Raw genomic sequence first — 13,140 nt, 5'->3', positions numbered from 1 at the left:
TTAATATACAGGTCCACGTCTTCGTAAGGGTCCCAATATAACTTTTAATCCCTACAGTCGGTATTTTTATGATTTTAGTAGTATTTTTGATTTTCTTTTTAATTTGCAAATTTCTTTCAAAATGGTGGAGGGTATTGAAAGTTCGGCCCGTCTGTACTTATTGCTTTTTTGAAAGGTTTCAAAACACATTTAAAGTTGAATATGAGATGCTCCTTTGAATCCCCGACCAAAAACAGCAGGTAACGCATATTAATAGAACATATATTTAAAATATTTAAATAGAAAAAATGGCCTCCGTTTTCGATATGACTACTTTAAAACATAATAAAAATGTAATATTGATAAATAAAAGGCATATTTAGTAGATGCATTTCTAGGGGTTATAGGAGTGTACAATAAAATTATTCATTAAAAATTACGAAATTTTGCGTACTGAGAAATTCGTTTCTTTCACGTGAAAGTAGTGTAAAAAAGAAAGAAACAAACGTTGTTTTTATAAAAACAACAATAATGGGATTAAGCCTGACCAGTTTGCAACAACAATATACTATGGTATCCCGAACAAACATGCCAACACTGTTCTTTTTAGTAAATATATAAACTTTTTATGAAATCGATGGAACAATACGATTTTACTCACATTACCCATTATTTTTATGTGTCTGCATATATTTTCAGTGAAATTTTCTAAATAAATGATTTACTCAATTGAAAATAAGACAAGAGGTAAACAGCCTACTTTCAGTAAAAATTACCAAGAAAACAGCTGCTGTTTTTTAAATTCATTTATCGCCTTCATTTAAATTAAAATTGATGGGACAACCATTTAATTTTTATTTGGTTGACATCAAATTACCAACTAAAATCCCGTTCTTCAAAAAGAAATGCTAGATTTTAAAAATACACTCTGATTTTAAATTCCTTTTCGACCCTAAATTAAAAAATAATAGCTGGATGACTTCGTTAGATCTTCGTTAGATCTCTAGAAAAATGTTTACCAGTAAAAGCCAGCAACTCGCAATAATCAACTTTTTGTTTGATTCGCTATTTAAAATGGAATTTTTAGTAAACAGTCAAAAGTCAATAAAATTATTTAAGCAAAAATTGTGTTAGTCAAAGCTTTGTTCCTTTGCCAGCATTTAGAAATAGAGCTCGTAAATAAATTGTTGAAATATAGGTAGGCTTATCTTTTAGCTTATTTTCCTCTCCTTTACTTTTTTGTTAATTTTGTTTTTCTGCAATGTACAATTGTTTTTATACCCTCAACCATTCTATGGAGGGTATATTAACTTTGTCATTCCGTATGTAACTCCTCGAAATAATAATAATAGACCCTACAAAGTATACATATTCTGGATCAGCGTAAAATTCTAAGACTATATCGCTATCTATTTCGGCCTGTCTGTTGTAATTACACTATCTTTCGAACGAATTGAGATAGAAGGCTAAAATTGTGCATACATGCATAGTTTACCAGTAGGTAGGTTAAGCTCGTAAATGGGCAATGTCGGTTCACGTTTTCGTATAGCATTATTTACCGAAATTGTTTCAAATGTCATATTTTTGTTCGTAATGGGTACTACAGCCTATGACAAGCATTTTTGTATGTAGGTCCACGTTTTGGTACAGCCCCCATATAACGGTACCTCCCGATATTTGGTATTTTGACGATTTTAGCGACATTATTCACCGGAATTGTTTCAAATATGGAATTTGGATACTACAGCCTATGACAGAAAATTGTCTGTGCAGCTCCACGTTTTCATATAGCCCCCATATAATAGCACTTCCTTATAATCGGTATTTTGATGATTTTAGCGCCATTACTCAACGGGATTGTTTCAAATTTGGTATTTGAAGTTTGTAATGGATACTACAGCCTAAGACAAAAAATTGTCTGTGCAGGTCCACGTCTTCGTATAGCCCCCATATAACGGTACATCCCGATATTCGGTATTTTGATGATTTTAGCTACATTATTACCGATTTTTTAAGTTTCGCAGTTGAATATTGTAATGTCGTCGTATAGACCCTAATATACCTACACTCGGTATTTTTAAGGTATTATTTATTGTTTTTGAGAATTGCCACATTCGTTCCAAATGGGTATTCAAAGTTCGACCCGGCCGAAATGACAGCTTTTTTACTGGTTTTATTTATTTTCTTGGCTTACGATATCAACGTTAGTGTTGTATGTGAGTATCCTTTACAATTATGTTGTAACGAAAATGCTTCTTACAACGTTCGAGTGCACAAAATCTACCCTTTTTGCGGAAAATAAGTCTTCACAAGTATATGGAACATGATTTTGTAAAGACATTTTTATACACTCCAGCTTAAAATTCTTAGACGATTTAGACCTGTTCGTCCGTCCGTCTGTTGTAAGCACGCTACAGGCAAAACGAATTAATATAGGAAGCTAAAATTTTGCACAGATCTGTCTTTTGTCTGCAGGCAGGTCAAGTTCGAAGATGGGCTATATCGGTCCACGATATCGTATAGCCCCCATATAACGAGACCATCCAATATTCGGTATTTTGATGATTTTAGCCACATTTTTCATTGGAATTGTCTGAAATTTTACACAAGGAGTTTTTTGCGAGTACTTTAACCCCTGAAAGAGAATTGTCTATATACGTTCACGATATAGTATATACTCCATATAACGGTACCCCCTATATTTGGTATTTTGATGATTTTAGCCAAATATTTCAATGAAATCGTCTAAAAATTCTCATAAGAACTTTCTTATCAGTACTTTATCCCCTAGAAGAGAATTGTGTACATAGGTCAAGAGTTCGGAGCAGTTACTACAGTCTACGACACAAATTACTTTTGCAGGACCACGTTTTCGTATAGCCCCCATAAACGGTTTTCATTTGATTTTTTTTTCAAGTTTCTTCCAAATGGTGGAGGGTATAAAAAGTTCGACCCGGCCGAACTTAGCTGCTTTTTTACTTGTCATTCCGTTTTCGGGTTTTTTATTATTATTTTAAAAACTATACAGCAAGTTATTTTTTATTGGATGTAAAGCAACGTGTTGCATATGTTGATAGTAATTAGTAGTATTATAGTAATAATCCATACAGGTTGCAAATTTTTCAACATAGCCTGCCTTGTCCTTATTGTACCTTCGTAGAAACTATCGAGTTAATTTTGAGGGATTGTCTACTAATTTTTAAATTTTTAGTAGTTTTCAGTTCTTGTTCTTTCTGTACAAAATTATTTTGTCGGGCCGAATTTCACATTTGAATCCTTTACTACTTTTGCCATTAAACATGCAATGTAAGAACGTAAAGTTTACTTAACATGCATGTTACTACCAAGTTATTTTTAATGTATTTAAAACAACGTTTTCATGTATTTATTTCAGGGTTTATGTCGGAAGCATATCATTCGAGTTGAAGGAGGACACTATTCGAGCTGCATTTCTTCCATTTGGGCCAATTAAATCTATAAATATGTCATGGGATCCGATAACCCAGAAACATAAAGGATTCGCTTTTGTTGAATACGAAATTCCGGAGGGTGCACAACTTGCGTTGGAACAAATGAATGGCGCTCTTATGGGTGGCCGCAATATAAAAGTTGGACGACCAAGTAACATGCCTCAAGCTCAGCAAGTTATCGACGAAATACAAGAGGAAGCTAAAAATTTTAACCGAATTTACGTTGCATCTATACATCCAGACTTATCAGAAGAGGATATAAAAAGTGTTTTTGAAGCTTTTGGGCCTATAATGTATTGCAAACTTGCACAAGGCACATCACTCCATACACATAAAGGATACGGATTCATCGAATATGCCAATAAGCAAGCAATGGACGAAGCAATTGCGAGTATGAATCTTTTTGACCTTGGTGGACAGCTGTTAAGGTACGTGTTTTGTAAATTTCTTTTATTCATTTGTATAAATTGTCATTGTATTTACAGGGTGGGACGTTCAATTACACCCCCTAATGCGCTGGTTAGCCCGGCTACCAATTCTACAATGCCAACAGCAGCAGCAGTTGCAGCTGCTGCGGCTACTGCTAAAATCCAAGCTTTAGATGCTGTGGCTAGTAACGCCGTCCTTGGATTGTCTGCTACAACACCGGCCCTGGGTATATCTTCAATTGGTAACACCAAAGTAGGAACATTGCCTTTAGCAGCGGCTCCAAGCTCTTTTCACCCTTCAATAGCTTTACCGGCAACAACAGGGCCTGCGTTCTTAGCGGCTAGCATTTTTCAAAATCCCAGTGTTAATCCTAGCTTGTTAACTGCCACAGCTTCTACTATACAAGCTGTAACCGCACAAGCTATTAATTCTGCTAACAAAACAATAATTGCAAATCCCTCTGGTATGTCTGTACCAGTTGTAGGTAAGATTGGAACTGTGACGACTGAGGGTCTCATAGCTCCACCACAGACAAGTGTTGTTGGCGCTTTAATAGCAAAAACTGCTGTCTCTGCAACAAATCAACCAGACAACCAGAAAAAAGCTCAAGAAAAGCAACAAGAAGAGTTACAAAAAAAACTTATCGAAGAAGGAGAAACACAGACGTTACAGCAGCAAGAGAACATGTCTATTAAGGGACAGAGTGCAAGACAATTCGTAATGCAACGCTTGATGAGACCTCAAGAATCACGGGTTATAATTCTCCGCAATATGGTTGGACCTGAAGACGTCGATGAAACCCTGCAAGAAGAAATTCAAGAGGAATGCAGTAAATTTGGAACAGTAAGCCGCGTAATTATTTTCAATGAAAAACAAACTGAAAATGAAGACGATGATGAAGCAGAAATAATTGTCAAAATATTTGTCGAGTTTTCTATGGCATCGGAAGCGGAGCGCGGCAAGGAAGCTCTTCACGGGCGATTTTTCGGCGGAAGAAGAGTTATTGCGGAACTATATGACCAATCTCTATTTGATCATGGTGACTTATCGGGTTGAATGATTACTATAAATACCTTCAATTAAATATAATTTAAATGATTTAAAAAAAATATAAATAACATTACCAAAAATGTGACTGTCGGACTGAACTTTCCGCAACCAAAGTTAAACATATATGTTGGAATCGTAACAAAATACGTCGAATGTAACGAATTCAATTTTTAAACGTTTATTCTTATTTTGGGGAAATTGTCATACATACAAGTTTAGTATTTTGAGGAAAATTATAATAACAATTATTTCTGCTGACGGTCGAATTTAGAGTAATGGTATCAAACTAATTTCATATTTGTCACATTCAACATGGATATATTAAATAAAGTGTAAATTGCAATTAATATCTATTGTTTCATAATTCCAGGCAAATTTATTTATAACTTATTTTGATAAAAACATATTTTATATATGATTGTTACTAAATATATATTAAAATATTCCTTGGAGTTAGAAATATTTTCCTCTCGGTTTTAAATCGAAAAGTTTTGGGTTTGGAAAAAGAACAATTATGGTTCTTTTTTTATTCAAATCGGAAAATTTGAACGACGCTTACAAATAACAAAAACTGTGATTGTAGGTTGGTATACAAGTAAATTTATTAGGAAGAAGGAAAATTGAAAAGCCGCAGATAGGACACAAACGGACATTTTGATCGAAAAATTTCGTATTTACATCACCGGCCCCTTGCAGTTGGGTCTGCAATGGAAAATATGCAATCTGATCCGTGTATGTCCTGGTCTGGTTACAAAAGCAATAACTTAATAATAGGATAATTTTTATAAAGATGATGATCAAATACATAGGTTTCTGTCGTCAGACCAGATGGAATCACGAACTCGCACCTGCTTCGGAATGTACAAGCTGAAAAGAAAAGTTTGTGCTTTTTGGGGGAAGTAAGACAATGGTGCATTTTAAGGAATTCAGGAATTTATTAATTAATACTCAGGCAATAAATTTAAAATGAACGAATTAACAATTCTAAGAACATAGCCCATAGATGGCCCAACCAAAAACTGTACTTTGGGCAGTTGGTAACCCATTCCTGGCATACACCCCCTCCGAAATTACTTTCGGGTAGATATCGACGCCTATGACGATATCTATCCCCGATGACTGGTAAAATTTCGGATCCACCAAGAATAGGTGGGGGAAATTTTTTTTGAAGTTGTCGGGCAGGGACTCGGCTGTCGTCTTTGTGGTGATCCGATTATCCACGCGAAAAGTACCTTCGATTTTTACCTTCGAATCAAATCTTGAGAACAGAGTCAATTGGAACACTGTCTCCTTTCTCAATGTCAAGGTGTTGACTTTAATTTTTTCCACGAAGTTCTTCGAGACGCGGCTCACTGGCGAAGCAGAATCCAAGAGACATCGAGCCACATTCTTCGCATCTATCCTTACCAGGACCGTGGGTAGCAAAATGGTCCGATTTTGCTGGATCAGGGATGTGAGAGATCTCTTCGGGTTGCGGGAGGACTCTGAGGACGATGAAGGCCTCTGTGGTACTCGCCGAGCTTTGGATGTTGATGGTCGTGGTGAAACCGACCTAGACTCCGATCGGGACCTAGGAGATGGTGGAAGGATCTGGGCCCGCAGCATAGGTTCTACGTGGAGCAGTGTGCGGTGGTATTTGTGACAGTGGCGACAGCCGGTGTCACTGAAACACGAACCGTGGGAATGGTCCAGGGCCAAACAATTCACACAATATTTGTGTTTGCGAACCACTTCGAATCGTTCCGTCATGTCTATATCCAGGCATCGACGTAATGAATGGGGACGCTGGCAGAGCCGGCATAAGAACTTCCCATTTTGGTATGGGGCTTTGTTGTGGTTGCGCTGAACTTTGGTGCGGAATGTTTGGGCATGGTTCTAAATAGAATGCGGACAAAAGGACACAGAAGGGAAAAAATAAAGTATTAAGTTAGTGGCTAGGAAGGACGACAAGCTTAGTGATAGGGCGAGTAATAACCCCTTTTTGAGTTACAATATCTGCAACACGGATATGACGATCGGAACCTTGATAAGCCTTGCAAACCCTACCAAGGCGTCAGGAATTTGGCAGAAGATTATCATCATAAAAAGCGTTAGAAATTCTTCGAACGTAAACTTGAATGAGCCCGCAAACTTTTTGAAATGGGTTTTGAAACTTTTAACCCCGGCTTCCCAGAGCCCTCCCATATGAGGAGCCCCAGGCGGAATGAAGTGCCAGCTAAGATTTTGCACGGAATAATTGGAAATAACAGCGGAACGAGTAGCTTGAATAAACTCTTTCGCCAGGACCTTGGACGCTTCCACAAACGTTGTACCATTATGGGAATTAAGATGTTCAGGACATCCTCATCTAGAGACGAATCTATGAAATGCTGCCAAGAAGGTGGAATTGGAAAGATAGGACGTTGCTTTGAGATGTATTGCTTTATTGGAAAAACATACGAATATACATACGTATCCATTTGTTATACGGCATGTGCGTCTGCAATAAGCTCTGTACGTTAAGGAGGAAGAGCAGCCATTATCTGTTTCTGTCAGCGCTTTTTATAAGGGATACAAGGCTTGCATTTATGAATCGAGTCTTTAATGTGGTTCTTGACTTTAGGAATCCAATACTGGGATCTTATTACTCGAAAAGTTAATTGATTTCCACCATGGATAGTGATTTTATGAACAAAATCAACATAAAGCCGGGCAAATTTGCAGCTGTATGGAAGGATGATTGGGCGTTTTAGACTTAAAATGGAACTTGATGGTGAAACTTGCTGCTTGCAAGATAATGCCTTGTACTCATTAGGGAAATGAAACTTCTGGTACCATTTGACCAATTAATTTCGGGCCACACTGGAAACAAGCAGAGTCTTGTGGAGGAAATTATAGCGAAGTCGTGGGTGTGTTTGGCGAAAGAACCGATGAATGTAGGCAAACACTCTAAGCGGACGAGAATATGAATAAAAGTCTTCAAGAATATCGGTGGAATCTTCGAAGTATGAAAAGTGGACCTTCAGGGGTTTACGTTGGACTCATGTTTCTTGAATACGACCACAGTTTGGCCACTGACTTGAGGATTCCCGAAGCCATAAAGGTCTAAATCACCAGAGATCATTGCGAATGATGCCTCGGGGTAACAGACCGCGGCTTGCCAGATCAGCAGGGTTTGATTCGGACGGAACGTGATGGAATCTGGAAGGATCCACCACTTGAATAACAGTGGAAACTCTGTTGGCTACGAATGATAACCAATGAGAAGGAGGTTTTGAAAGCCAGGAAAGAGCTATTGTGGAGACTGACCAGCAGAATACGAAGTAATTGGGAATATCGAGCGTTGGGAGTAGTACGTCGATCATTACCGCCAGTATAAAGTGGCTGCGTATGCCTTTTCAGAAGCATCGCAAAACCCATGAAACTGAACTTCAGCAGACGGAACATATTTAAGCCATCTCGGAATTTTTACTCGATCAAGACTGGAATAGTCGGATTGAAACATCTTCCATTGGTGCAAGGTGGGTGGACTTAGGACTTCGTCCCAACCAGTACCATCGGACCATATCTGCTGCATTATTATTTTAGCCACAACAATACATGGCAGAATCTCCCTTTTTGTGTAAGTACACGAAGATGGAAAAGGCGTTGTCGCAAAGAAAAATGAATCTGAACGAGCATTCCAACGGATCCCTAGCGTATAGGCTGTACTACAGTCATCGAAGTTTACGAAATCATCACACAACAAATGATCTTTTGGAATATCCGCTAGAATATCCATTGAGTTCGCTGTCCATTTTCGGAGGGAGAAGCCAGCTGATGCTAGAGCGGTTTAAAGCTCATTTCTGGATTGAAGAGCATCGGAAATTGAATGTGCACCGGAAAGTACATCATCCACGTACATATAATTACGAATAATCATGCTAGCCTTTGGATGGCTACTTTGGACGTCATCAGCTAGCCGAAGCAGAGTGCGGATAGCTAAATACGGAACACAATTGACACCAAATGTGACAGTTTGTAGCTCAAAATCTTGAATGATATCACCTGGGTGTTTGCGGAAGACTATTCTTTGGAATGGATATGATCGGAATGAACCAGGATCTGACGGTACATTTTCTGGATAACACCGTTGAACACATATTCGAAAAATCGCCATTTGAGAATCAACGTGTTGGATGAGGCTGAGAACGAACGACTCGACAACAAGTGGAAATGTGTGTGACTGTATGTAAGTATTGATGTTGTTGAAGAGATTCAGCGAGGGTTCTTTTACGACAACAACAATAATAATGAAAAAAAAAATGACGATGGATAATAGAAAAAATGCAATATTTTCGCGGCAAAACAAAAATGAAAAAGGAAACACACTGTCGCGTGTTAAGAAATACGTGGAATAAGAAAATTAACAGCCTGTTCCACGATCTCGAAAGAAAATTTGTGCGAACGAAGGTTACTCACTCACTTTCGTATAAGAATGCGTTCCACTAACTTTCGTTCTTTCTTTCGCATAGCCTTACGTGATTCAGTGTTGCTAAATATTTTTTTGGAAAAATTAATCTCGAAATAAGGCAAAAAAAGCGCCAAATGTCTAATTTAAACGCGAAAAAGCAGCAGTGGCTCTGTCTTAACTGACATTTCAGTTGTAAACAAACAAATTGTAAATAAACAAACAAAATAAAATTTCTAGTGATTGTGTTCAAACCATTTGTGCTCTTAGAAAATAAAAAAAAGAATATTTCCGTAGTCCTATTTTTTATGGATGATGTGAAGGAGGTTCAAAATGTGCCACGGAGGCATTTAAGAGATGCTTCGAATTTATTTGAAGTACCTAACAACCAGTAAGTATGATTGTATTTTTACATTTTTGAAATAATAAAAAATGATTTTTTCTAGGTTTGTGTCCAATTTTGGTGTGTCGAAGGAAGTTTTCGGGCTCTTTTGGATATGATGGAAGAGATGTGGGTGCCCGGTTGCAGAACTACCCAAATCCGCCCCGATTTAAAACTTCTTCTGCTGCTTCCAAAAATTGGCACTCCTCTGGCGAACACAGGATTCTCCTCCATATACTCAACTAGTGCCCGCAGCTGTGTAGTTGATGATTTTTTCGTGCTGGAATTGAGAAAATAAAAAAAATATATATTTGTTTTTCACATATTAAATTGCATTTATTATTTTTACTTACATTTTTGTTTCCATTTTCAATCAAGCAATGTTTATGTTAAAACAATTTTCCTTAATTGTTATTATACGATAGCAAACACACAAGTGACTGATTTTGACATTTGTGTTCGCATGCGTACGAAAGAAAAAAGATAGTGGAACGCAAAATTACACTGAAATGCTTACGTTTTCGTTCGCTTTGATTTTCGTGCAAATTTTCGTTCTGATGGATTTTAGTGGAACGGAAAACAGCTGTTTGTCGTGTAAAAGTTGTGCGAACGTGTTCTTTCGATATCGTGGAACTGGCTGTAAATAATAAAGTAATAAATGAAATATCTATTCACTTTATTTATTAAAGGAATCTAAGAAAAATATGGAGATTTAAAGGAATATTTAATATTGGACTTGAATTGGTTCGAAAGTATACCGAAAAAATGAATACTTTTCGAAATGTAAATAGAAACACTGTGCGTTAGATAGAAAATATAAAATCGAATTGCCGACGGCAAAACATACTTTGACTAACGCACTGAAATTTAATTTCTTTCTTTTAATGCACTTATGCGAACTGACCTTGATTTTTGATGAAACTCGATGTAAAACATGGAAATTTAAACAGCAATAAAATCCGGTTCGAAGTGGACCAAATGAAAATGCTAAATTTGTGGGTATTTTCCTGGAAAATGCTGGATTGTTATGCTGCTGTTGGTGGACAGAAAATATTCCTTGGAGTAAGAAATATTTTCCTCTCGGTTTTGAATCGAAAAAAATGGAAAGAAAGGAATAAAACAATTGGATGAGTTTTGGGTTTGGAAAAAGAACAATTATGGTTCTTAATTTATTCAAATTGGAAAATTTGAAGGACGCTTACCAATAACAACAGTTGTGATTGTAGGTTGGTTTACAAGTAAATTTATTAGGAAGAAGGAAAATTGAAAAGCCACAGATAAGACACAAACGGACATTTTGAGTAATTGAGCGACACAAACACAAGCAAAGCTTATGGTTAACTCGAAACTTATGAAATAGAATTAGGGATGCCAGAGCGAAGAATTTCGTGTATATATATATATATATATATATATATATATATATATATATATATATATATATATATATATATATATATATATATATTGCAACATATGATATACGTTTATATATTATATTTATATTTCATAGACAGCATCTGACTTTTAAAATTAATTCTAAATTTAGTCACACCTCCCAGCGAACCAAGTATCGAATGAAACTTCAAATTTCCAAAAAAAAGTGGTTGACGTGTTGTCGGACCGAAGGGTCGGATGAAAGTCTGAATTCCATGGGTAATTCGAAATGGAAATTGGAGTTGTCGGACGATCTCGAAATCGGAGTCTCTACAATCTCGTGCGCATTTCTGATTTTTTGCCGACTTTCTTACCGACCGAATTCGGAAGAATAGTCTTAAGAAGTTTCGATGTACATCATACAATACATAAGGTTAGAACAATGCGAATTATATGAATTAAATATTATATAATTTTACTCAATCATGAGCTATATATTTGATAGGCAATGACAACCAACAACATTCCCCATTTTGATGCATGTGTACCATTGTCTAAGGTTCGATAGTGGCATGGCTGACTCGAATATTTGCATTGCGTTCTCCATAAATGCAGGGTGTCGACGATGACATCGAACCATGTCGTCGTCATATTTGTGTGTCATATGTGTACGTGTGCTTAAATTGAGAGTGTGTGTGTGTTTGTTACTTTCGACGGCGAGGATGTGCTTTTGTGTGTACTGTAATTTTGAAGTAACAAACACAGCATAAATGTAAAATTGAGTACCAAACTAATAATTATTATTGTATTAAATTATTCTTATTATTATTAGATGGGGGCAGATATGACTCTCATTCAATAACAAAATATGCATAAACATCAACAAATGACTAGAAAAAATGGAAAATACACTTTACAATCCCAATTTATTGGTGTCTATCATAAATTTGTGGACATAAAATAATACGTAAATATTGTTTGCCTATTTTCTAAATATGTTCTATTAAGATTAAAGTAAGTGGGCAGAGATATGACTCTCATTCAATAACAGAATATGGACAGAATAGAACAATGAAAGTATATAATGTTGTTTACGTGAATTAAAGTAGCACTCATTTTCATTTACACCTCAGTACCGGAGGCAAAAAGTATGAAAGTATAATCAAAATTAGAAAAACCGAACAGTGTTTTTATTACGAAATTTGGTCAGGGGATTATTGTTTTTAATAAGGATTGGCATTTTGGATTGGTTCGTCAGTAAAAACGAAATGAGAAAAATTTGTGTGGGCTAATTAGAAGTACCTGTAATATGTTAGTATTTGCCAAGAAATACTTTGTTACAAGAAATGTATTTTTTCATATATTGGAAAAACAGGTAGCGATTGCGCTTTGTCTTCATTACATGTGTCTTTTTGGTTGGCAATTGTTTGCCTATTGTTGTTATTTACCCTTATTATGGTTGGCGTTGTCGTAACTAGAAATTTTTGGTATTATGTACAATTTTCGACTACGTCTTTTTTGTAATAGATATGAAAAAGCAGGGTGCTCTGGGCTAATAAACATTTTTTGATTTTAGGAGCTACTCGGTTTAAAAAATAAAAGCGTCAGTTAAAATGGTTGAAGTAAAACGATTATTTGTTTAATTACATATTGAAATATTTCAACTCCTGGCATTTTTTTAGCTGAGGATGAAGATGAGTATATTCAAAATAATTTAAGCGTGAGGCGAAAAATAATGCGGGTTATTTGTGCTTACAGAGGGAAGCGTACAGACATCCTGGATGACCACAACCAGCTTCTATTGCATATTTCGGTGCAGTCTGATTGAAGCGACTGTAGTTTTCTTTGTCTTCACTAATTTCAAACCCTTCAAGCAGTTCCTCCTCAGTCTCCAGTTCACCAAGTGTTGGACGCCTGCATTTACAATTGTCTCTAATTGTAACAAGGATGATGCTGCTTCCTCCGTGTCGCTTAAAGTTAACTGCTTAAAGGGCCCTCCACCTGCAGCACGACATTCTGCCTTG

At 36.4% G+C, this 13,140-nt stretch overlaps 1 protein-coding gene and 1 long non-coding RNA gene across 2 annotated transcripts in view; one reads left to right on the top strand and one right to left on the bottom strand.

Annotated features, from left to right (window-relative positions):
• Window positions 1-5,275, top strand: part of LOC101888324 (poly(U)-binding-splicing factor half pint) — a 209,251-nt gene extending 203,976 nt beyond the window's left edge. Inside the window, exons 5-6 of the mRNA XM_059124983.1 lie at window positions 3,374-3,877; window positions 3,935-5,275. Of these exons, the coding sequence (XP_058980966.1) occupies window positions 3,374-3,877; window positions 3,935-4,934 (1,504 nt within the window). The 3' untranslated portion in view covers window positions 4,935-5,275. The remainder of the gene's footprint in view (window positions 1-3,373; window positions 3,878-3,934) is intronic.
• Window positions 5,276-9,706: 4,431 nt separating this feature from the next.
• LOC131803644 (uncharacterized) lies at window positions 9,707-10,972 on the bottom strand. The gene is made up of 3 exons (XR_009342699.1): window positions 10,644-10,972; window positions 10,093-10,376; window positions 9,707-10,019 (listed from the first exon to the last, which is right to left on the bottom strand). It is a non-coding gene; the product is annotated as an uncharacterized LOC131803644 (long non-coding RNA).
• Between the last annotated feature and the right edge of the window lie 2,168 nt (window positions 10,973-13,140).

This window comes from Musca domestica, unplaced genomic scaffold (genome assembly GCF_030504385.1).
Source record: "Musca domestica strain aabys unplaced genomic scaffold, Musca_domestica.polishedcontigs.V.1.1 31, whole genome shotgun sequence".
In the NCBI taxonomy this organism is placed as follows: Eukaryota; Metazoa; Arthropoda; class Insecta; order Diptera; family Muscidae; genus Musca; species Musca domestica.
The sequence above is the reverse complement of the archived record's forward strand: the minus strand, read 5'-3'. Positions and strand labels throughout refer to the sequence as shown.